Source organism: Cervus elaphus, chromosome 12 (assembly GCF_910594005.1).
Source record: "Cervus elaphus chromosome 12, mCerEla1.1, whole genome shotgun sequence".
Taxonomy (NCBI): Eukaryota; Metazoa; Chordata; class Mammalia; order Artiodactyla; family Cervidae; genus Cervus; species Cervus elaphus.
In genome coordinates this window covers 63,534,515-63,559,838 of record NC_057826.1, presented here as the reverse complement: position 1 = coordinate 63,559,838, position 25,324 = coordinate 63,534,515, and the positions used below count along the sequence as shown (strand labels likewise).

The 25,324-nt window shown below is 49.5% G+C and overlaps 1 protein-coding gene across 3 annotated transcripts in view; it reads left to right on the top strand.

Moving 5' to 3' along the window:
* MAPKBP1 (mitogen-activated protein kinase binding protein 1) overlaps window positions 1-25,324 on the top strand; it is a 53,803-nt gene that overhangs the window by 16,304 nt on the left and 12,175 nt on the right. For all 3 annotated transcript variants that reach the window (XM_043919167.1, XM_043919168.1, XM_043919166.1), the window contains exons 3-10: window positions 10,170-10,261; window positions 20,407-20,469; window positions 20,699-20,756; window positions 21,708-21,878; window positions 22,493-22,630; window positions 22,901-23,083; window positions 23,657-23,817; window positions 24,607-24,796. In XM_043919167.1, coding sequence (XP_043775102.1) covers window positions 10,170-10,261; window positions 20,407-20,469; window positions 20,699-20,756; window positions 21,708-21,878; window positions 22,493-22,630; window positions 22,901-23,083; window positions 23,657-23,817; window positions 24,607-24,796 — 1,056 coding nt within the window. The remainder of the gene's footprint in view (window positions 1-10,169; window positions 10,262-20,406; window positions 20,470-20,698; window positions 20,757-21,707; window positions 21,879-22,492; window positions 22,631-22,900; window positions 23,084-23,656; window positions 23,818-24,606; window positions 24,797-25,324) is intronic.

Below are 25,324 nucleotides of genomic sequence, written 5' to 3'. Positions count from 1 at the left end.
ACTGAGCGTCCTCTCCACTCCACATGTCCCAGAACACGCAATCGCCTTGCACAGTTAGTCCAGATAAAGAACAGTTAGTACTCTCCCTCGTTACAAAGTTTGGAAACCAAGAGATTAAGAAAGCTCAGGGATGCAGAGATGGTGAATGAAGAATCAGACCCTTCTTGATCAAATTTTTTAGGTCATAAGGCTGTGTTTGTTTGTGGTTCTGGTATTGTCATAACAAGGACTGACCTTAGCGAGGAAAAAAAATTTTTTTTCCTTTATTCTGGTTGCTTAAATTGAGATGTCTCCTATCCTTGCCTTTCTGATAACTGGAAGGCAAAGGGAGGGTAGGAATACTGCCCTGTACCAGGCACTGTGTTATTCAAGCTGTTCTTTGAAATTGGCTATTGGTTATATTATACTTGAATCGTTTGGCTAGAGGCCCCTCATTCCCTCTCTTCTGATCTGAGGTCTGATACCATCCTTAGCTCCTCCTCTATCTGCACATGAAAATGCTGCTGACGCTGTCATTGTCCGTTTCCTTGGAAACAGGTGTCAGCTGTCCACGCTGTAGGTTCTAGTGCCAGCTGGACATGGGTAAGCTCTGACCACGTTGGGTACTCTGACATCGGAAGATCCTCTGTTACTCTTTTTCTCTGCAACCATGTTAGAGAGGAGAGGTCAGAACCCATTTTTCGACCCAGTTACGTTACTGATAAGGGCTGCTACTTTAAAAACACAAACATTAACACAGGCAGGAGAGGACCCTGTTGCCTCTCTGCTTCCGCCTGCGCCCTTGGCCTGTCTTGGTGCCCAGACCTGCCCCCACTGCCTCCACGATGACGCGGTGACTTCCTCGTGTGCTCTTTCAGAAGTGGCAACATTTTGGTGCTTTGGGAGAACCTGAGCTCCCTCCTTGGTCACCATGGTTTCTGAAACCAGACAGACCTATGTTTGAATCCTGGTTCTTCCATTCACTAATTACCTGACTCCTTTATTCCTGAGATGGAGACAATACTAGTCCTCCATCAAGTTGTCAAGTGTACTAAATGAGATGATCTTGCAAAGTGTTTAACACAGTTCTTGGCACAGAGTACACATTCAGTAGATGGTATCTGGTATAGTCGTAGATCCTCTTTCTGCCCAAGACCCTTTGCAGCCCAAGAATCCGGATATTCTTAAGAATAAGACTACTGGGAATGTTGTTTTCTCCCTAGTCCCAGGAGGAGGGGTTGAAATTTGGAAATAAAAAGCCAAAATGCTTTCATTGAATAGTTCCCTACCTGATCAATCACTAGACCCTCCTGGAGAGCTTTAATATGCAACTTCACCCGACCCTACCCTCCCGTAGCTATTGATGAGGAATCTTGCAGAGGCAGGGTCTGGGTAAAAGGTAGGGACTGCTTTGTGAACGAAATTTAGTAAGCCCTCTGAGTAATTTTACTGACGGGGCAGAATTGGGAACCTCTGTTCTCTAGTCCCCAGGGCTTATTGGCTAAAGGATTTCTAAGGTCACCTCTTCTCAAACGGTGGCAGACTCACCTTCCTTAGTTGCTGAGGGTGTTTTAATCCCAGCACTGCAGAATTGGCTCAATTCCAACTAATCTTGAACTCTAGTGAGGGGACTGGGTTTTTCTGTCATAGTGGAAGTTATTTGTCTCAGAGACTTCATGGCACAGACAGTAGAACTGGAAATTGTCCATATGGGGTAGAGACCAGGAGCAGAGTGGAGAGGCAAGGTTTATTCTACAGTCTTGGAGTGGCCATTGTGTCTCTTCCTGCCTCTCACGAGCTGGCCCTTTGCATTCTGAACAAACAAGAGCGAGTGAGCTTGGGCCTGATACCTGCTTTCCCCTTCCCCCTCTCAGGGCTGGTCACTGGGTCTTTGCCCAGCTGGCTAAGTCCCTGAGCAAAGCCTCCTGGCCTTGAACTTTCTTTGTGGCTTTTGTACAAGTGGCAATTCTCAGAATCTGATGGAGAATCTGCTTTGTGAGATTAGAGTGTAGTGTGTGGGCAAGAGACAGGCATAGTTATTCTTAACCTGCAGGAAGGGAGGGAAAGGCGGAGAGGGCTCTGCCTCTGACAGGTCTGTGACATGCTTGTTTATAGAAATAGCAAGCCCATAGTTTGGCTGGAATGACTTATAACTGAGGTATTTGTAACTTGTATTGAGTGGGATTGAGAAGTAGAGAAAGGGTGAAGGGGGGAGAAAGAAATTGATGGCGACAAAACATGGCAACCAAAACAGCATCCTCCCAGTCGCGGGGGTTTCTTTACCATTCTGAGGTCAGCTGAATCCTAAATGACTCTGGCCTTTTGTAGCTCTGGCCTCTTAGTTCTCTTGGGGGAGCAGCTGCTTTCTTCAGAGAGCACCATAGACTCCCTCTCGTAGTCCCTCACACCGATGGTGCAAGGACAGATCCAAATCACATACACCGTGGGCTCCATAGAAGCCCTGCCTAGCAGTGCTGTTGTCTTGCCTCCACACACTGAATCTTTCATTGGCTGGTGCCTCTCTTCTAGCGTGTAGGCTGATCAGATCTGGGGACTAGAGAGAGAGACACCAGAAGAGTTTAGAAGGCCTTACCCAGAGTTCCTGAGATCAAGTGTTTGGGGGTGGGGGAGTGGGACTGCTTGGGACCCTGTTCTGTGCCACCAGTTTTGCAGATGGCTTTGGAGTCCGATTCTTGCTTCCTTCAATTCTTTTTAGCTCTTACATTAACTATCCCTTCCTTCTGGTAACTCTCCCTTTCACTAGCTTCCTGGTTCTCCTCTCTAACTGCCTGGGATCTCATTGTTCCCATACTCCAAAAACAGCTACTCCCCACATTTCTGTCCACCAGCCTCACTCTCTCTCCCCTCTGTCTCCTCCCATCTCATTGCATTTCAGTGGTGGTTTTCACTTCCATGTGAATAATTTTCAGATATCTGTTTCTAGTCCTCACCTCTCTCCCAAGCATCAATTCCGTGTGTATGTTGCTAAGCTAAATTGAATGTTTTGTAGTAGTGTAGTAGTGTTATTCACTCAGTTGTGTCTGACTCTTTCCAACCCCCTGAACTATATAGCCCACCAGGCTTCTCTGTCTATTGGATTCCCCAGGCAAGAATACTGGAGTGGGTTGCCATTTCCTTCTCCAGGGTGTCTTCTCGACCCAGGGATCAAACCTGGGTCTCCCACATTGCAGGCAGATTCTTTACCATCTGAGCCACCAGGGAAACCCCAAATGTTTTGTGGTTCCTACAAAATATTCCTGAAGCTCCACAGATTCGACCCATCTAAAATTGACATCAGCAGTTCCCATCCTCCCCCTTTGTCCAGACCCAGGTCCTTTCTCTGATAATGGTACCATTTCTTTTCATAGCACCGCCTTGTTCCCTGTCTCTGAAGTTCAAAATTTGAGTCTTTTGTCTTTTTCCTACAGAGTTGTACAGTGCTTAGTCTTGCCAATTCTGTTTGCTTTGTCACTTTCTCCTTTGTCATTATTTCTTTTCTGCCCTCACTGTCTCTTTGCTAGTCTAGATCCTTACTACTTTTCACTTGAGCTATCATAATAGTCTCCTAGTTGGGCTCCCTGCCTGAGCTGTGCTTTGGTAATAATGTATATAGCTTTGATTACGTCCCTGGTTTGAAACCCTCCTGGGGCTTCCCAGAGCCTCCAAAAGACCTGACTTAGTTTGGTAACCAGGGCCCTTCCTGATCTGGTTGCAGTGTACCTTTTCTGACCTAACTCTCCTACAGAAAGTCCTTGCTTTCACGGTTGCTGCTGTTTCCTTCTGCCAAACTCATTCATGCAGCTTCTTCAACTGAGAATTCCTTCTCTCTTTATTTCCATCTGTCAAAATCCTATCCTCACTGCAAGGCCCAAGTCGCATTCCATCTAATCTTCCAGGAAAGCGCGTTGTTTCCCTTTCCTGATCCTGTTCAGAAACCACCTCTCTTCCTCCTCCTGTTTGAGGATAGAGGGTTGAGTCTGTGTACTCTGCGTTTTAGGACTCTAACAGCATCCCAGTGACTTTCACACATTTTAAAGAACAACTCATATTAAGAAGTGCGCTTTATATTGTGGCCCAGTGCACACACACATACCCCTGAAATAAAATTTCATGATCAGTACTTACCATTACTACATGCCATGAGGTCTATTTTTTGTTCTAGCTATTCATTACCTATTAAATCAATTTCAGATCCCATTAATAGGCTTCAGTCTGCATTCTGGAAAATACTGTTCTATGGAGAATGAATGAGTAGTCCTGTCTATTGCCTCTGAGCCACCTGTTTTTTCCATCTACTTTAATGAGAGCCAGAAGAGCTCTTAAACAGTTGGCTTTAGTCTTTCCTTCTCTCTTGGGAATAGGCAATTATGAAGTTATCCTTTTATCTCATTACAGTGAGGAATGATTCTGCTTTTCTTCTTTTTCTTAGGAGGATGCAATAGTGCCCTGCCTAGCGCACATTGGGAGGGGTGGGCATTCAAGCCTTCCTTTGCAGTGTGTCTGTAGTAATTCTGCCTTTCTGCAGCCTTGCTGCTGGGGAAAGATGACACCCTCTTTCTGGCTGGTGTAGGCTTTCCTCCATCTCAACACTCTCCACCTGCTCAAGGAGTGGCTCGGTCACAACTTGAGTATTCTCCTTGCTTCTAGGCTGTGTTTCAGATGTGGAGGAGAGCACTGCAGAGTCCAGAAGGGGTGCCTTCTCCTTAATTCTGAGTTTGCACTTGCCCTTGATGTTCCTAGAACTGTCGATGTATCAGGGTGCCAGCTGCACGGGCCAGAATCAATTACCTGGACTGGTGTATCTGTGGGGCTGTATTTCATTGACATTTGGGCCATGAGGATTTGGAGCTGAAGTTCCTGTCAGAACTTGGGGCCCTATCCCTGACTTTGAGGACAGCTGTTTTCTCGTAGGGCCCGATCCCTGCCTCATTTTCCTCAAATGATGCTTGAGGCCAGAACTCTCATCCTGGTAGGCTTGCCTCCCTATGAAGAGATGCTGTAGTATACAGGAGGGGCTAGGTTATTGGTTCCCAAGGTGTGGTCAGAGAATCCCTGGGGTCCCCCAAACCCTTTAAGGGCATCTCTGTGGTCCCCTCTTTTCCAATTACATATACAAATAAGGCCAGATTTTCTTTATCTTCACCTAAAATAACATGTCATAGCAGATTGCATGCAGATGCAGATATGAGAATCCAGCTGTTTTCTATTGAGTCAGACATTAAAGAGATTGGGAAAATGTTAAACAGTGCCACTCTTCTCACTAAATGTTTTTGATTTTGTTTTGGAAACTAAAGTTACTTTTAATAAAAGTGTTAACGTATAATGGGGTTTTTTTTATTACTTTTGAACAAATTAAATAATTTCAGTATTTCCATTGTAATTTCTAATATAACCAGTATTGATATTTATAACTTCTATAAACAAAAGCTCTTTGGGTCCTTGATAATTTCTAAGAGTGTAAGGAAACCAAAGCACGTGAGAGACCAAAACGTGTGAAAATTGCTGGGCTAGGTCATACCGATCTCCTCACCATCTGCCCGACTTAACAGATAGTTTATTTCTCTTTCATGCTTGTGTTCACTGTGGGTCAGCATGGGCACTCTGTTCATCAGTCACTCAGGGACCCAGGCTGAGGGGGCTGTCTCTCATCACCTGTGGCCAGGCTTAGCAGTCAGGACAAGGGATGTGTGTAGTAGTCCTTGAAAATTTCCACCAGAAGGAAGTGGTGTGTCGGGAGCATTGCAAATACAGCACAGCCTGACGAGCACTGAAGTGAGAAACCTAAATCCAGTAAAAACAGATTCTTGAGTTCTCTGTCACCCTTCCCCTCACATTGCTGGGTCAGCGGCTGTCAGCAAAGTGGCTTGAGGATAAAGAGAAGGCGGGGTTGTAAACTATAGAAGGATGTTGCTCATAAGGTGCTGAGCCCCACATCGCATCCTGGACCATTTCTTTTCTGTCTTTTAAACTTTTACTGTGCAGTATTTAAGACATACACTAAATATATGTGGAATAATGAACAGTTGTGTGCCCACCATCAGCTTAAGAAGCAAAATGTCACCTGTGCCATTAACCTCCCTTTGTACTCGTCCTCATCTAGACGTGGTCTTTCTGTCGCAGCCAGTTTTACTTTATTATTATTTTTTAGCCATGCAGCTTGAGGGATGTTAGTTCTCTGACCAGGGATTGAACCTGTGCCATGGCAGTGAAAGCACTGACTCCTCACCCCTGGACAACCAGGGAACTCCTGCACACCCAGTGTTAGACACTTTGTGGAGGGCAGCGCTGACTGGCCTGAAAACCCCAGTTTTCTTGTGCTCCCCATCTCTGTTGTTTCACTCTTGCCAGTGCCTCTGCCATGCATTTACTTATTCATCAAATACTTATCAAGTGCCCATTTTGTGCCAGGCACTGTTTAAAGTGCTAGGGATGCATCAGTAAGGGGTAGCAACTTAGGCCATGCCCCAGTAGAGGAGACAGACAGTAAGTATGTGGCCAAAGATAGAATCCATGTCGGGTCCCTACCTGACTCTTAAGTACAATGAAGGAAAGTAGAGCAGGATAGGTTGGGTATAGAGAAATAGCAGTAAAGCCAGTCTGGAAAACCTTCTCTGAGGAGACCTTTGAGCAAAGACCTGAGTGAATTAGCTGAGTGAGTAGTTCAGGGAAGAGCATTTTAGTGGAAGAAATAAATAGCATACGCGGAGAACCGGAGGCTAGAATCTCCTTGGGGCGCTTAAGGCAGCCAGGATGGTTGGAGTGGAATAAGGGAGGGAGAAGTGGAGAAAATGAGGTCAGAGAGGTAGCCAGAGGCCAGGTGACTCAGGATTCTATAAACCAGGGTAAAGACGTTGGATTTGAACTTAAGGATGCGGAACAGTTGGAGGCATTTGAGCAGCATAACGACAGGAACTCCTGTCTTTCTTAAAAGAATCACTGTGGCCTGCCATGTTGAGAAAAAAACTATAGGAAGCAAGGCCCGAAGCAGAGAGAAGACATGGGAGTTACAGCCGTAGTCCAGGGCAGAGAAGAAGGTTGCTTAAGCTAGGTGTTGCATTGGTAAATGTTTACACACTCTCTGAGGGGCAAAGGGGGGCCCGACTTGTAGCGTTGTCTGATTTCATGGTGTCCGTGCTCTTGTCATGGTGATTTCAAGTTACCGGTGCGCTCCCACTGTGTATGGAGCTGGGGCAGCGGTTCACAGCCGGTCTCCTGAGCCAGTGCGAGCCACCGTAGCACCCCGCTGCTTGAACTTGGGCCTTCTCAGCCTGGGGTGTGTTTGCAAAGGGGTGTCCAGGCTTGGCTCCATTTCCTAAGGTAGATGGAAGCTGTCCCAGGAAGGGGTATGGAGAGGCTTATGAGAGGGAGAGAGTCAGTTCCTGAGGTCCATTGCCCAGGAGCCTCGCAGGATAAGCCTAGACGTTGGAAGCCCTGCAAGAGCTCTGGGCTCTCAGATCCTTTGAAAGTGGAGCTCAGCCCCAAACCTCCCTGCAAACAGGAAGCTGGTTTGAGTTAGAACATAAAATAAAAACCAGCTGATGCCCGTGAATGTTTTTCCCCTGCTCCTCCCCCTCCACAGAGCCAAAGGAAACTGCCTTTTTTTCCCCCTTGGATAGCTGCTCAGAAAGCCAGGAGAAGCCAAAACTCGTAAATCCTTTGAAAATCGTCCAAGTTTTGAGCCGGGGCGAACTCCTGTCTGTGGGGTTTCCTAGCCCGGATGTCTGCTCTCCTGCCGAGAGTCCTAGGAGGAAAGTGACAGAGGAACACAAAGGTGCCAGGGACCACAGCTGAACCCCAGGCCCAGTAGGGGAGATGGGCCTTAGCAGGGTCCCAGACTGCCACTTCCAGTCTACTTATAGGTCATGAAATCAGTTAAGTGGGCCAAGACCAGCATTACTTTTTAGTGAAATGGAATAGAATACAAATTGGAGTATATCACATGCAACGAGAGTTAACTATTGTTCTGTGAGACTTTCAGTTTTATGAACAAGCTCACACATGCATGTATGTTTACACTGGATCAAGGTGTAAACTGTCTCTTACCATGGGTTGTGGTCAAAATCATTTGACAAACACTGGTCTTTCAGGTCTGAGTAACGCACATCTCCTTGCTGCTTTAGATTGCTGCTGAAAACTCCAAGCTAGTTCCAGAATGAATTCTCTGTGGAACTGGATCATCTACCCACAAAACACCTACCCAAATTCCTGTCAGAGGGAAGGCAAGCTGAGAATCAACAGACTGGTCTAATTCTTTGGGACCAAAGCTGAAGCATAAGGGAGGGATTGATGCAAATATGAATTCAAAGGATTTGCCTGAAATCAGATTAGCTTGGAGAGAATAGGAGTTGAGCGGCTTTTTTAGCTCAGCCCTTTCTTTGGTGACCTTTGTCATCTATGTGGGTAATGCTGGCCTCAGGCTCCTCTTTCTCTGCAGTAGGCAGTTGGTGCAGCAGGAATGTCCCTGAGCACCCCTCCCTCAGCAATAGCCAGAGGCACAGTGCCAGGATAGGGGGCGGTGCCAGGAGCTGAGCATCCCCCAGGCTTCCCCAGGGTTGTTTAGTGTTCTCCGGTCTGTGTGCAGTGCTGAGACCTTTCAGAAAGGTTGACTGGGTGCCCAGGGGTGGGGGAGGATTGTTAAGCTGAGAAAAAGTGTGTAAAGGGGCATGTTAGAGCAAAATATCAAGAATGTCTAGAGCAAGTGAAAGTTAGTTTATCCCCCACTAGGTTCAGTGCCTCAGAAAGACCCAAGGGTAGCTGGCGAGTCTGGCTCTTGTGAGGTTTCTGTGGGTCGGTATGGTGCCCTGGAGCTAAACTGCCTCTGTCAGACATGTGTTGGAATTCCTGGTCTCCATCCTCAAGAAGTACAGAAGACTCTTGGGGACCTTCTGAGGGAATAGCTTTAATTACAGTATCCCAGTAAGCGTATTTTGATCGTTGGCCACCTCAGGGCATTTCTTTACAACATAATTCAAACTAAAGTGGTCCTTGGACATAAGAATTTAAACTGGCCCTCTAGGAACACTTGGAATTCTCCAGTTGGGAGAGTAAGAAAGAAGGAGAGATACTAAAGTGACTATGGGCTTTCCCTCTCCAGAAACTGACATGGACTAGGAGCCTGTAACCCCCTGCTATGGATGTGAATACTTCTGAAGTGTTTCTGGTTCACGAGGCCCTATTAAGGCCCCAAAGATTCTTAACAGAATACACTCTAGCCTGTTTATATGGCCATTCTGCATTCCGAAGCCCTGCCATCTGAACCAACGAAGACAGAGGACCTCCCTGAGGAGGGCCAGTGCGGGGGGTCCAGGTGTTGCTGAGGAGACTGGCCCTGGAGTGACAGGCAAGGCATTCTGTAGCAGGGGTGAGGTGTAGTGATGGGTTACAGGGCAGTCTGAATCTTCCATGGGATCGTCTAGGAGAAAGGTCAGTGAACTAATCTGAGGTTAGTCCAGCAGGTGTCCCAGGGCCTGCAGACAGTGTGGGGTAGCAACAGTGATGATGAGAGTGATGGTGAATGTCTCCTGTGGCCATGTTCTCTCAGAAAATCTCTGAGTACTTTACGTATGTTTCCCTTTCATCTCTGTGAGAGTTGTGGCTTAATAATAATAATTAGAGTGCTCTGAGCATCTGTGCTTTGCAAAACACAGCATTAAGCCATGTTTCTGCTTCCTAGGCTTATAGTCTGGATGAACTGGCTGCCATCTGATGGAGGGGAAGAGTGTGATGGAATGCATAGATCAGGGGTATTATGAGTCACCTAATTGATACCTAACATTCTCCCGGCTCTGGGAGATGAGAGTGGCCTTTCTTGCATGCCTGCCAAGGCACGAAGATCAGTGACATCCCCTGAGTCTCACAGACCCAAGAGGCCAGTCTGGGGACCCAGGGCTTTATCTTGTAAATGGAATTTTCCTGGATTGGGGGAGTACTTGTTCCTCTGTGGCCATGAGCTGAGTTTTAACCACTTCATTTTCTTTTCTTTGGATCCAGCAGTTTGATCACTGTTAAAAGCTGGCGATGTACACTGGCTTTTTTTAGCATGTGATCAGGGGGCCTATGCCAAATCAGAACCTGGACAAGCCCCATTCTCCAGAAGACAGGGTCACCAGGAAAGCAGTCAGCGTGGGAGAACACCTACTTCCCAATGCCCTGTGTCCATAACATAACACTTCTCTGTCTTGTTCTCACAGGTGACCTTGGAGAAGGTGCTTGGAATTACAGTGTCTGGAGGCAGAGGACTTGCCTGTGACCCCCGATCAGGTTTAGTTGCCTATCCAGCTGGGTGAGTGTCTTGGCAGTGGTCTTACTGCATGGGAGCTTGTAGCTATGCTAAATCAGTTGGAGCAGGCAGGGTTTCCTGGTGTCTTCTGGGCGATACATCCAGGTTAATGTTTTGGTGCCATTTTTATAAATGAGATAGGGGGCCGCATAAAGGCTCCGTGTTGATTGTTGTCTTTGTTGCCATCCTGTCCTGCTCTTTGGCCACCTACACCCGCCCACACATACAGATTTATACTTTGTATGACACACAGCTCCCAACTGTTTCCAGTAGCTTTAATAAGTACCTTTTAGTCATTTTTGTTTTTATTATTTTTAAAATTTTTGTTTTATATTGGAACAGAGTTGATTTACAATGTTGTGTTAGCTTCAAGTGTACAGCAAAGTGATTTAGTTATACATACACATAATATCCTTTTTCAGATCCTTTTCCCATATTAGTTATCACATACTACTGAGTTCCCTGTGCTGTACAGTATTTCTGATTATTTACTTTGTATATATATAGTAGTGTGTATATGTTAATCCCAACCTCCTAATTTATCCCTCCCCCATCCCCACCTTTCCTCTTTGGTAACTGTAAGTTTGTTTTTGAAGCCTGTGAGTCTCTTTCTGTTTTGTGAATAAGTTCATTTGTATCATCTTTTTAGATTCCACATATAAGTGATATCATATGATATTTGTCATTCTCTGATTTACTTCACTTAGTGTGATAATAGGTCCATCTATGTTGCTGCAAACATATATGGACTTTACGGATTTTATTTTTTCGTGGCTGAGTAATATTCCAGTGTGTGTGTGTGTGTGTGTGTGTGTGTGTGTGCGCGCACACGCATAGGGTCCAAAGAGTCAGACATGACTGAAGTGACCTAGCGCACACACACAGATAGGTAGATAGATAGATATAGATATATATAGACATAGATATAGACATACCACATTTTCTCCATTAATCTGTTGATGGGCATTCAGATTGTTCCCACTTTTTGGCTGTTGTGAATAAAGCTTCTCTGATCACTTGACTGCTCTGGTCACGTTGACAGATGTCAGTGCCCTGGCAGAAAGGTCAGGTTCCAGAGTCAGTGTTCTTTTCTGTGCTGCCTCTTCACTCCTCTGCTCCTGTTCATGAGAAAACCCCAACCATAGGTGTTTGCAGCTTCTGTAGAGTGTTTCTTGTGGAGATTCGGGGCCTCTCCTGCCTCTGGTTTACTGTCACCCTCTGTTCCTTGCTGCTGGAACATGAAAATAGGATGGCCACTTCTGTCCTCTTTCCATCAACTTGGGAATGCCAAGACCCCCAGTATGATTTCCACAGCAACACCTGTAGTTTTTGTATCAGCTATATGATTTCTTTATTTTTTTAAATTTTATCATCCCTACCTTTATCAAGAACTTTTTCTGTGTCAGGAACTTTGTTAAGCACTTCACAGGAATTATTTTATTTAATACTCTGAGCAACGCTGTGAGGCATCGCCTCTTTTAGAGGAGGGAAGCTAAGATTCAACTAGAGGAGGGAAGCTAAGATTCAATTAGAGGAGGGAGGCTAAGATTCAAAGAGAGAAAACAGTTTGCTCCAGGTCACACGGCTAGTATGTGTCTGTATTGGGATTCCAACCCAAGTCGTCTGACTGCAGAGCTCTTTTAAAATGGCTCAAGGCAGCGGGGGAGACCAGACTTATTTTTAAAAGCTGCTTTTCCCCTAAGCTGTTTACCCACTCTTCGAATGAGAAGAGTCCAATTTATGGGCAGCTCAGTGTATTCCAGTGAGCCTTCTGCCCCTGGGTTCTGGGGTCTGTCTCTTCTGCGTGGTCTGTCTCTCTTTGGCATTTGACGTCTGTGCTGGGGGACTGGGAGCTGAGCTGACTTTACCCTGCAGGGGCTGAGCTGGCCTCCTCCCATTTCCAGAAGCAAGTTGATGAATGATCTCTGTTGCTGGATACCCTGTGCAGTCTGCCTCTGGGGAATTCCACTCATGCCTGCCCCGGCCTGGGAAAGCCAGGTTCCTTCTTGTTGGAGGTGGTCCGGGGGCTGGATGTGGGACAGACTGGGGAGGCTGGGGCTGCTGCTCCGGGCGTGCTGAGCCCTGTGTCCCTGCCCTGGGGAGCATGGAGCTCTGCTCCCGCTCTTCCCCACCTACTCTGACCCCAGGTGCCTTTAAGGGTGTGTGCTCCTGTTTATGGGCAGGCCCCAGCCTGGTGCGTGTGCCCGGGAGTCATCCTTCCAGGTGGTGTATGGAAGCTTCCTTGCTGTCACCTCTAGTGGGTTTCCTGCGTGTGTTTGGCTTGGGCCAGCCCTGGGCACTGCCCTGATCCACTTCCTGACCATTTGACTTCCTAGAACTTTGAGTTCTCCCTTTGCAAATGGCTTTTTTTCTGGGTGTTTGGTTTTGCTCTGTGCTAGAGCTCCCCTTGTGCCTCAGTGGTATCTGGGGGAGCTGCCAAAATCTGTGTGAGCCCAGCAGGCTCTTCCCCTCCACCTCCATCTTCCTTCTCTTCTTCCCTGGTGATCCTCACCCCCACCCCCATCCCCCACTCTCTAGTTCCTACTGCGCTTGTTGCTCTAGGAGCAGTTCAGGTATCCTAGAAACAAGAGGAGAAACAAAGCTCCAAAAATTCTCCCAGAGGCCTAGAGGCAAATATCAAACCAAAACAAAGTTTTTCTGAAAGGAAATGAAACAGCTCAGGGAGGGTGGGGTGGAGTGAGACGTGTGTGAGGCAGAGGTAGGTTGAAATCTCTGGGAAGAGACCCTTCAGTTTTAGTGGCTCTTGCGTCTCTTCTCCAGAGCTCTCCCTTTGCTGTTTTCCCCACAGGAAACCCACCCCTCACCTGTCACATTTTAAGCCCCTTGCTCTAGGAGGCCGAGCTGGTCCACGGATAGCTTTGAGGCCCTCAATTTAGTTGAAAACCCATAATTGACTTGGACTCCTTCCCTAGCTGCCCTGCTAGAGGGTTTCAGGACCTTTAGAGCCAAACACCAGCCCCTGTTGCTGCTGTGGAGTCAGTCAGTTTGGAGAATGGATTTCTCTTGACCCCTAATGCCGGAGTGCAGGACCTGGCTTGAGTGCAGAGCCTCTGTGCAGACCTGCTGCTGGAGTGCGAGGTGTCCTGGAAAAGCGAGGGGCCCTGTCTGGCAGCCAGGAAAGGACCTCTTGGTGGTTTAAGTCGGGCGGAGGAGGGGAAAGCCCGCTCTCCTGAGGAGGCCCTCCATTTACTCAGCGCCTGTTGGAATCTACGCTGAGAGACCCAGCTCCAGGGCTTTGGACTGCATGTGAAGCCGCAGAATCTCCTCCTGGCCCATGTTCTAGTGGCAGCTGAGCTGAAGGAGCACGCTGCTACCTTCTTCCTCTCTGTGGTAAACACTGGGTGTGGGGTGGTTGCCAGGGAGTGTGTGGAGTGGTGGACAGACTGGGTGGAGCTAAGGAAAGAGGGCGCCTGGACTCGGGGCCCTGATGGCTGTGAGTCATGTGCGAGGCCACCCGTAGGCACCAGTCCCCTCCATGCCTTTTCTCCTGGCTTCCCAGCAGATCTGACTCCCGAAACTGGGCCCTGTAGTTCTTCCCAGAAGACCTTGTTCATCCATACCGTCACTCGTGTGTGGCAGATACTTGCTGAAAACCTAATCTGTATACTCTTCCAGCTTCAGGGTATAGAGCAGTGAATCAGACAGCAGTGCCACTGCTCCTGCGGGGTTTAAGGTGGGGTGAGCAGATAGTAAGCATGCAAACAAACAAACGAGCACGATAATATCAGAGAGTGGTCAGTGTTCTGAAGGAGTGACAGAAAGGACAGTAAGTGACTACCCTGGAGCTGGGTGGGAGTGGGGCTACTTGAAGATCGGCTGGTCAGGGCTCAGTGGGAGCCAGCCTTTGAGCTGTTGTCTGGGTGACAAAGAGGAATCCCTGTGTGAAGATCTGCACTTTCAGGTGGAGACCTCAACTACAAAGGTCCCAAGAAAGGAGGCATCGATTCACTTGTTTGAGTAGCTAAACAGCAGCCATGGTGGCTACACCCTGGTGAGTGAGAGGAAGGGGCTCAGACCCTGCCTTTTGGATTTGACTCATGAGTCCTGTGAGATCTGCTTCTTGTCCTGGAAGGGAATATGTTCAGAGTCCCCTGGGCAGAGAGACATGTACCATGTGATTTACTGGGTTATTATCACCAATTTTCTTTTCCCATTCCTTTGAGTGGATGGCGGGTGGGTCTCATAGAGCATCTCGGAAGCAGCGACCAATGGATCTCATGGTCTGGCCTAGGAGGGTTACTTATTTGGAAGGTACTGGATGCCAGGTATCTAAAGAGGACTACAATCAAGGATGCCCTAGGCAACATCCTAGACTCATCATCTCTTAGAATAATTAAAGCCATAAGATTTCCCCTTTGGGAGTGAATCTGGAGGGACAATTTGTAATTCCACACCTGGAGGAGGGCCCTGGATGGGAGACTGTAGTTGGGGTTCCTGTTGCCACTGCTGACCCCTGGATAGCCATTTCCTTGTTATTGATGCCCTAGGGAACCTGTCAAGAAGATGGCTAGGAGCGCCCTGCTGGTTATTTTGCATGTTCTTTTCTTCAGTTCTCACAACAATTGTGAGACATAGATATTATTACTCTTGTCTTATAGATGAGGAAACTGAGGTTCAGAGAAAGTGAAGAAATATGCCCAAGATCACACAGTATGTTAGCAGACAGGTCTGCCTGACCCCAGTTTTCCTATTCTTTCCATTATCACACTGCCCTCCAGCATCAGTGAGTCCTAGAAACCTAAAGTTGGGGAGAACTGTGGACCTGCCCCAGGGTCTGCTACTCAGGAGGTTTTTTGGGAGTTAGGGTTTTGAGATCTGGTAGCTAATGGCTTAAAGATTTATTCACAAATATTTATGGAGTGTCAGTTTTCTAGGCCTTTGGGATTTAACAGTAAACAAAGTAAGCAAGTATCACTGTCACAGAACTGGCAGTCTCGTGGTAAAGATAGATCCTGTTGCCTCCCCAAAAGAATATTACATGGAATATTACAAGTTGATGTGTGCTTTGGAAAAAGTATAAGCAATAGGCAGTGAGAGGGAATCGGAAATGTCGGGTTGTGGGGTTATGGTGTTCAAAAGAGACACAGGGTGATGTGTGAGCAAGGCTTGAGGACCTTTGGTGTGCCTCTGTGAGTCACCTTCTGATTTTACCTGGTCTGAAAGAGGAAAGTTTAGGTGCAGGGTCACAGCTCAGACCTTCTCTATTCTCCCTGTGTGTGCCTCTTCTGCATTCCTTGCTCATCCCAGGGTTCATTTGTTTCTGCCTTCTGAAGGATGGAGAGTTGTAGCAGGCAGATCCTGTGGGAACGCTGGGCTCTTGGTGACGGCAGCAGGCCTGGGCTTGTCTGGGGAGGGGGACAGTCAAGGGCTTGACCCTTCGGGTTCAGAGAAGTCCCTGGGCAGCAGGCCCAGCACCTGGTGACTCCTGGCCTGAGGCCCAGAGGGACTGAGGCCTCGCCGCCTCCCTGCGAGAGGGAGCACTCTCCCTGCACCTGCACCCTGGGGTTCTGAGTTACGGGACCCAGCCGGTTGGGCCGGCCCAGCCCTGTCAGATGGAGGACGGCAGCCAGCCTTGCTGCTCGGGCACGTGCCGATGACTGCCTGTTGTGCTGGCCAGGCTCAAGGGATGTGGAGGCCAAAGGCCAAAGGCTGGTGCAAACGGCACCCTGCCCATCTCAGTCCTAGCAGACTGAGAAACTTGTTCAAAGCTCAGAGAAGACTGAGGAGGCTCTCACATCGGTGTTTTTGAGGTGTCTTCTGTTGGGAGGACCTCAGCAAGGTGGGCACGGGGAAACCTTGGAGGTCTTTGCCAAGTCGTGCCTTCCCTTCACAGTCTGCATTATTGTCCTCACAGGTGGAGCTGTGACCGTGGATTGGTCTCTTTCCAGCTCTTTCTCTTTGTTGGAAGGTCCCCGAATTTGAATAATTAGAAGTAAAAATTTCAGCTTAAGGGCCAGTCTCTGTGTGTTTCCCTCCTTGGCTTAACTCTCCCATGCCACTCAGAGACTTTTCCAGGCTGTGCTGGGTGGTTGGGAGGTGTTAGAGAAGGGAAAGTTTGCCTCATAGCTTGTCATCCTCTGTCCACATTGTCTCTTTATGCACACACGCTGCTCTTCCTCCCACCACTGTGGAGTCAGTCAAACCCAGGGAAGGAGGAAACAAAAGACGCTACGGTCCAGCAAGGCTCAAGACTTCTGTGCAGTGACTGGAGAGTGTGTTAAGCTGTCTAATGCACTGAAAGGTCACCATGCTGCTTTGGGTTTGAAGGCGCCTGCATCACCTGCTTTTTCTGAATGTGGAATGTGTCAGAATCTGTATTGATCCAATTCAAGTCAGATCTGCTCTCGGCCGAAGCCCTCTGCCGTGATTTATCTGGAGCTGATCTGAAAGCTAGGTAACCCAGAACCATTCAGACCGGAAGCTGTCACCAGAGAGGACAAGCCTGTGGAGCCCTCCTTAGCCTTAGAAAATGTCAGCTTTCCTGAAAACTTGCTGGGCTTTGCTAATGGTGTCAGGCTTGAGGGGTTATAATTTTTCATACACTGAATAAAATATTAAAATCTAAATATTTAGACCTATGAACTTTGACCTATAACTGCTATAATTTTCATGTGCCCCGTTACGATTTCCCGGAATTCTGTAGCCAGAATCCCTTTTCCCTCCCAGCGCCCCAGTCTTCTCTCCCTCTTCTCAGAGGCTTCTGCCCTAGCGCCCTGTGCATGAGGTCGGTGTGCTTTCTCGGCTTGTCTCTCCTCTTCAATTTCAGTTTTCTCTTCTCTCACTTACTCCATTCTGCTTTCCTTAGAGCACAGCTCCTGAAATCCTGACTGTTTTGCTTTCGCTGAGATGCCTTGAAAAGGCCTCCAGACTTGTTTCTCCACCGTGAAGTGGGGATAATTGTACCAACCACAAAACTTGTTGTGAGGATAAGCTAAGACCAGATCTCTCAGGTGCTTAGCAGAGTGTCCACTACACAGAACCTGCTGGATAAATGGTAACTCTTCTTGTTGGGCCCGCGGTATGAAGAGCAGACCAGTTACTGAAGGAGGTGGAACGCCATTGTGTTGAGAGTTCATTGAAACCCTCGTGTGGTGCTTCCTAACTTAGACGGGTGGTTTCACCTCCCTTCTGTTTCTGTGCTGCTGTCCTAGTGCCTGGGGATAGTCTCCCTCAGCATTCCCCCCATCCCTTCCTTGCTACCTCCCAAGGTTATCGTCTCCTAAATGGATGAAGATGTAGATACTTTCTTTCCCCAAACTTAACCCAGTTCTCTTTCCTTGGCTGCCTTCCCAGAAATAAATAAAGCTTCCTTTAAAGTGTTTACCATTACTCAGATCCTAACAGGACTTACCCCTGTTTTTCTGATGGAGATACCTGACACATAGCCCCTGACCACCTCATTCCCCACTGCCTGGAGTCTCTTTTGGCTTCTTGTCTGTGCTCCAGGAGGAGGAATAGTAAGATCTGCCATTTGTTTGGTCCCACTACGTGTCCAAAAAATTATTTGATCCTATACAGAAGTCCCGATAACTTGATCTTAGAGGCTCCTTTTAAACAGATTATGAAATAGCTTGTGACTTACCCAGGGGCACAAAGCTATTCATAACAGAACAAGGACTCCAACCCTGGTGTCTGACTCCAGAGCTTACCATCTCCCTACTGCCCCTCACTGCTCTGAGGATCCAGAGATCTTCGGTGTCTCCTCCCATAGGAGACAGGTGGGCATGCTAGGGAGGAGAGTCGGGCCTACGGATACCCCAGTTGACCAAGCTAGGGGACCAGGGGAGCATTCATCCATTCAGTAAATGGTTTTGAACAACTAAACCTAACAGACTCTGCTAGGCACAGGAGACACAGCAGTGAGCAAAACCAGGCACAGTTCCCACCCTCGTGAAAGACACAGTCTGGTGGTGGAGGCAGTCTGTAATCAGTGTCCTACTGTGTAGCACAGGTAGCTGGACTCAATGTCCTGTGATAAACTGTAATGGGAAAGAATATGAAAAAGAATGTGTGTATATATAAAACTGAATCACTGCTGTTCAGAAATTAACACAACATTGTAAATCAACTATACTTCAATAAAATACATTTTAAAATGTAAAAAAATAAAAATAAAAAAAATAATAAAATAAAATGTAAAAAAAATGTTAAATTGCAGTTGTGATAAATGTCACAAAAGCCTGGTACTGCTGTGTTGTGAGAGCATATACCAAGGCCATCTGACCTGAGATGTGAAAGAGGTTAAGTGTTGACCAGTTGGGAAAGGCGGCGGGGGGAGTGCTCTAGACAGGAAGGGGCTCTAGCAAAGGCATGGGGTGGGAGGAGCACAGCGCGCGGATGGGTGAGGGTGGAGTGGGGCAGGGGCTACACCACCCAGGGCCGTCACACAGCCCTTATTTAAGGGCTTGCATCTTAGAAGCTCCCCAGGGATGTTCAGCAGGGGTGACACAGATCAAACAGACACAGTGTTTGATGTAGGGAGCACAGGACACCACGAGACCTACTCTCTAGCAGAAACTAGGTTTCTGAGCCTAGTTTCCTCACTTCAAAGCTTGGGAGAGTTGGACCAGATGATCTTTAAAGTTACCCAGCACATTGCATTTAATTCTTTCCATCCTTCCTTCTGGCTGTGAGGTTCTATGAATCTTACCTGTTTGGGAGGAATTAGACCCCCTGCATCCTGGATTGCCCCTAACAGAAGCTGGACGTGTGTGTGTGTGTGTATGTGTGTGTGTATGTTGGGATGGGGGAAGGAGAGTGAGGGGGGCACAGAGTTTCTGAAGCCATGTGATTTTGGTCAAGTTTTAAAAAACCCTCCTGACATGATATTCTAGAAGGGAAGTGGAAGACTGGAAGTTGGTATAAAGAGAGAAGGAGAAAGTAATGAGGAAAAAGAAGCAAAGATTAGAAGATGGACGGAGAAGAAAGAGCATTGAGAAGGGATTTGGGGATAGGTTAGAGGAAAAGATGTTGTGACTCAGGAATTCCAAGGCTGTCAGTCAGCCTGGCAGTTCTGGGCATAGCAGGTGTCCCTCAGAGATCCCAGTGTCCCCAGAAATTACCTGTGGAATTTGTACGTTAAAGTCATTTATTGAGCCTGAGGTGCAGAGCCGTCATTAGCAACTTGTACTCACTTTGGTTTTGAGTTCCTAGCAAGTGGTGGGTTTTAGGTATGGGTGCTGCAGTGCTTTCCCACTAATCAAGGCTGTGTCTGAACCATCTCTCCCCTCCCCTCACCTGGGGCAGCAGGCTCCACACCTGCTCCATCAGCTAGTCACAGTTCTGATGCAGCCATGAGCAGAAGGGCGGTGAGGCCCAGCCTGCCGATAGCCGGGAGCCTAAGGGAGTGCATTGCTGGCTATGGCTTCCTGCTTCTTGCTCCCAACTCCTGCTACCTGGAAAGTCAGTCAGAGCCCAGTCCCATCCAACCTTGCCCTCTGGCTGGAGAGGGTGCTCCCAGCCTTCTTCCATTGTCTTCTGGCAGTCTGGAGGGTCCTTCTCAGGCTCCTTAGGGCCAGGGCTCCTCAGGGCTGGGCTTCCCAGGCCCTCCCAGGCTGTCTCTGCCCCTCCCTCTAGTCTTATCAAACCTCCTGGCAGTTCTGGTTCCTGTCTCCTACCTGCTCCATCACCTGATGCACCGAGGGGGTGTGTGTGCCGGGGCAGGGGTGGGCTTGGCTCTTGCCAAGTATACACGTGGACACACACATGAGAGGCCTCACTCCTGGGAGCACAAGTACTTGACACACATGTGACTCCAAGCCACACTGGCTGTGTGTGCACCTGCAGCCTGCTTTGCCCAGATCGCGTGAGTTCTCCCCTTCCGCCCCCTTCCTGGGCTTGCGAGGCTCTGGGAGGGCCTGGGTCCCTGCTGCCCTGTGGCAGAGATGGCACTGGTGCTGGGGCACATGGCGAGCCATCTTGCAGGGAGCCCTTCCACCTCATGAGGCTGGGAAGTGGGCCCTTGTGGGTGGGAAAGGAAGCGGGAAGAACAAGTTTCCAGGAGAAAGCAGTCAGTTGCCCTCTGTGGCTAGTGATGCCCCTGTGAGCCGGTCGCTGCAGCTCCCTGGTGCTCCTGGGGGGCGCCGCGGTTTGGTACTGAAGCTGGGCTGCCTTCCTCATCTCCCCAGGTGTGTGGTCGTGCTGTTCAATCCCCGGAAACACAAACAGCACCACATCCTCAACAGTTCCAGGTAAGTGGGTCTGGGCCCTCGGGGAGCATCTCCTGGGAGCTGTGAGAAGGCGCTGTCTGGGGTCTCTGTGGCTCTGGGGATGGGGATGTGGCTGGGCCCCCGGGCCGGCCAGGGAAATGCCACCTGTACCGCTGGTTGTCTGCTGGTCTTGCCTCTTGAGGGGGCTGTGAGGGAGCCAGGCTTAGACCGGGCTGCCAGTGCCCCTTTGAGCCCACCTCATTTCTTGCAGGAAAACCATCACTGCCCTTGCCTTCTCTCCTGATGGCAAGTACTTGGTCACTGGAGAGGTGAGTGAGGAAGGGGGCTGCAGAGCTCTGAAGAGGGCAGGTGGCCTGGCCACAGCAGAGGACTTCAGCCCTGGGCCTGGTTAGGGCTGCTGCCACTCTGGCTTCCTGAAAGTGAGAGTGAAGTCGCTCAGTTGTGTCCGACTCTTTGCGACCCCATGGACACCAGGTTCCTCCGTCCATGGGATTTTCTAGGCAAGAGTACTGGAGTGGGTTGCCATTTCCTTCTCCAGGGAATCTGCCCGACCCAGGGATTGAACCCAGGTCTCCTGCATTGTAGACAGATGCTTTACTATCTGAGCCACCAGGGAAGTCCTGAACCGGTGTCAGATCCCAGTTTTGGTTGCACCATGAAACAGTGATTTTGAAGCCTTAGTGGGCATCAGAGTCAGCTGAGCGCTTGTTAAAGCACACATTGCTGGACCTGCTCCCAGAGTTTCTGGTTCTGTGGGCCTGGGAAGGGACCCCAAAATTTGCATTTTCTAACTAGTTCTCAGATCTCACTGATTCTGCTGGTTTAGGAAGCACACTGTGAAAACCTCTACCTTAAGATATTCCTTATGCCAGGGGGCCCCCTGCTGGGCACATGTGGGACACCTGTCCCTCTCAGTCTCTTACAGGGAGGCAGTAGGGGCAGAAATAGGCATGGGTGGTAGTGGTCCTCAACCCTGACTGCCCATCGGCATCACTCTAGGAACTTTGAACAAATACAGAGGTGCAGACCCTCACCCGGAGATACTGAACTGAGCCTGGAAGCATTTTCTCTCTGATAAGGTTGTTATCCTGAGATATATATCATGTTTCCTCTATACCTTCGCCTGTGTAGCACTCTGCCCTTGGCCAGGGGATCCTTAGAGAGACTGTGCCCAGTCACTGGAGAGGTAGGGCCCCCACCCTGAAAGGCTGGGGAGCCTGTGCCTCTGGCCCTCATCGCCCGTTCCTGCCTCCCCGCAGAGTGGGCACATGCCTGCCGTGCGCGTTTGGGATGTGGCAGAGCACAGCCAGGTGGCTGAGCTGCAGGAGCACAAGTATGGTGTGGCTTGTGTGGCCTTCTCCCCGAGCGCCAAGTACATCGTCTCTGTGGGCTACCAGCATGACATGATCGTCAACGTCTGGGCCTGGAAGGTGAGTGGCCCCGGCTGGGCTGGCCTAGCACCCCCGGGGGGTCCAAGGGCCAGTTGAGGAGTCAGGAAGCTATTGACTTGAGTCCCTTCATTCCACTCTGCTGCTCAGTTACATTCTAGAAAATGACCTGAAGCAGAAAAGGGGAACTGTGTAGCCAAGTGTGTTGGTAGAAAGAGGCTAGCTTTATGCCTCCAAGGACCTCCGGAGGAAATGAATGTCTTCAGCTCCTCTGGAAAAGGATTCTCCTTCCTCCCTTCTTTTTCTGACCAGTAAATCCTGAAAAGTGAAAGAAAGTGTTGCTCGGTTGTGTCCGAGTTTTTGCAACCACATGGACTGTAGCCTGCCAGGCTCCTCTGTTCATGGAATTGTCCAGGCAAGAATACTGGAGTGGGTTGCCATTCCATTCTCCAGGGGAACTTCCTGACCCAGGGATCGAATCTGGGTCTCCTGCATGGCAGGCAGATTCTTAACCACCTGAGCCACCAAGAAGTCCAAATCCTAGAAAGAAACATTTTAAAGTACAAATCCTATCTTATCCTCCTCTATCTTCTGAGCCTCTTTCTTCTTCACTCCAAGAGGCACAACTTTGATTCTTCCTTTGACTTTCTCTCCAGAAAAACATCGTGGTGGCCTCCAATAAGGTGTCCAGTCGGGTCACCGCGGTGTCCTTCTCTGAAGATTGCAGCTACTTTGTCACTGCTGGTAACCGGCATATCAAATTCTGGTACCTTGATGACAGCAAGACCTCAAAGGTGAGGTGCTGAGGCTGGAAATAGCCTCCAGGGCCAGGGTCTGCTCACCCACCCCAGGAGACTCCTTGGGTGCTCCCGTGGGCCCCTTCTCTGCTTGCTCACCAGCCACCCAAAAGTTCTGGATGAATCAGGTGCTGCTTGCGCCTAGGGATAGTCTCAAAGGGCAGGCGGTGGGTGGACTTGCTGTGTCTCTTGGAACCCTCTCCCCAGGCCGAGTCTCTGGGGTGGCTGAAGGGCGGATGGGTGGGCAACAGCGGTGTGTCTCCGCAGGTTAACGCCACTGTGCCCCTGCTGGGCCGCTCAGGGCTGCTGGGCGAGCTGCGGAACAACCTGTTCACTGACGTGGCCTGTGGCAGAGGGAAGAAGGCAGACAGCACCTTCTGCATCACGTCCTCAGGGCTGCTGTGCGAGTTCAGTGACCGGAGGCTTCTGGACAAGTGGGTGGAACTGAGAGTAAGTACCTCTGTCCAGCTGGGTGGGGGCTGCCCGGGTCTTCGCCCAGGGCAGAGCTGCTGCCCATGGCTCTGCCCCAGGGGCAGGGCCTGCGCGCGGGAGGGGTCCCCAGGAGGAGGAAGCTTGAGGCCAGCACTTGGCCGGGTTCCAGCCCATGCAGATGGGTGTAACTGCCTCCTCTCTGCTCTCTCTTTCTGTCTTTCTTTCCCTTGCTTTCCTCTTCTGCTCAGAACACAGACAGCTTCACAGTAAGTGGTGCTAGACTCTTCCCCTCTTTTTCATGCTGTTCCTTTCTCTTTGCTGGGCTTTTCCTGTTTTGTCCTCTTGGCCAAAACCACTGGTGCCTTCCAAGGCTCCCAGACTCCCATCCCCAGTCCGCACGTGGCTGTGGGCCCTCTGGCCACCTGCTGCTGGAGGGCGGGTGTCTCTAGGTAACAGCTGAGGGGCTCAGGCCTATGCAGCTGGGCCGCTTTCCCCTCGCCCCTGCCTTGGTGGGTGTCTCCTCTAGGCAGGTGACTGTTGAGGAGGGGTTGAGGGGGTGGCCCATGCTGAGCCGAGCCCCTCTGCCTGCAGACCACTGTGGCCCACTGCATCTCCGTGAGCCAGGACTACATCTTCTGTGGCTGCGCTGATGGCACCGTGCGCCTCTTCAACCCCTCCAACCTGCACTTCCTCAGCACCCTGCCCCGGCCCCACGCCCTGGGGACAGACATCGCCAGTGTCACGGAGGCCAGGTGAGCTGTGCGGGACCCCGGCCTCCATTTCAGAACTTGGTTCTGCACCCAGCCTTCTTTGCCTCTGCTTCAAGGTGAAGGTGTCAGTACCCCAAAGATTACAGGAACGTCTCTGCAGAAACACAGATTTGACTGTATGAGTACATGGAACATCGTGGGGGACCATGGAGTATCTCTATGTGCAGGCGTCAGGAGGCGCTTAGTGTCAGATTTGGGTTTGCATTCAATGATTTTAGGACTGGTTCCAGGGACTGAAGTTTTGCTTCGGCTGGATGCTGTGAGGATATGGCGGGGTGGGGGGGACGGGGGCAATTCCACAATTGGACATTTAATAATTTTTGTCTGAAAGGTAGAAGGAAAGGTGTGATGCTAAAGCTGTAACTGATCAGTAAAGGAATAGCAGTCAGTCCCGAAAGATGGGAAAGGGTGATGATCAGTCTTCTCTGTGGCTGGTGCAGTGATCTTGTTTTTATCTGTCTCAGAACCACTGCAGAGTGGTCTTGTTTTTGTTTTGCTCCATTGTGGCCGCAGGCACCTTGTCTGCCATTGGTGTTTTGAGACCTGGCCCGTGCTTGTCAGGAGAGCATGTGGTCCGGCAGCTTGTGCTGGGGCGGCTCCCAGCCGAGAGCTGTCAGAGCAGTGCTTTCCTCTCAAGCAGCTGGTTCCAAACCTGTGGGTCTGGAGAGGGCTCCCATGCTCTGCTCCTTGCTTTGTGGCTTGGCTTCTGTTTTCATTCCCTCATTTCCACAGCTCCTCACTCACCGCTTTGCACTGTCTTCTTCCCCATAGTCGCCTCTTCTCTGGAGCAGCCAATGCCAGATATCCAGACACCATCGCCTTGACTTTCGATCCTACTAATCAGTGGCTGTCTTGTGTGTACAACGACCACAGCATTTATGTTTGGGATGTGAGGGACCCCAAGAAAGTGGGCAAGGTGTATTCGGCTCTGTATCATTCTTCCTGCGTCTGGAGTGTGGAGGTAGGTGACCTGGCTTGGACACATTGGAGGATGGAGAGTGAGGATCCCCAAGCAGAACACTGTGTTCCTGCTCCCTCCTCCTTTCTTCAGCAGCAGCTCTGTGTATCCACATAGCCTCAGATGGGTCCTGGGGATCGATCTTGAATTTTAGTGCTTAAACATCTCAGGCTTCTTCCAATGGGCCCCTGTCCATCCTCAGCTCTGCCTTGTCCTGGGCTGGATTATCTTGAACAAGTTACTGAACTTACCTGAGTCTCGTTTCCTCAGTGGTACAATGATGTACCTAGTTCATCTAATTGTTTTAAGAATTAAGTGAAAAACTGTGAGTGGAGTGTTTCATAGTAAGCATAGAAGAGTACCTACTGTTTGGTGAATGTGCTTTCTTTCCCTCAGTGATTTGAAGAATATCTAATAGTTGCAGTTTGCTTACCACGTGACTCTGGGCTCAGCCTTGGCCAACAACAGCTCCTTAGCCTCATTCCCTTCTGTCTCCGTGGGCTGGCAAGCGACTGCTGCCTACCTGGAGCT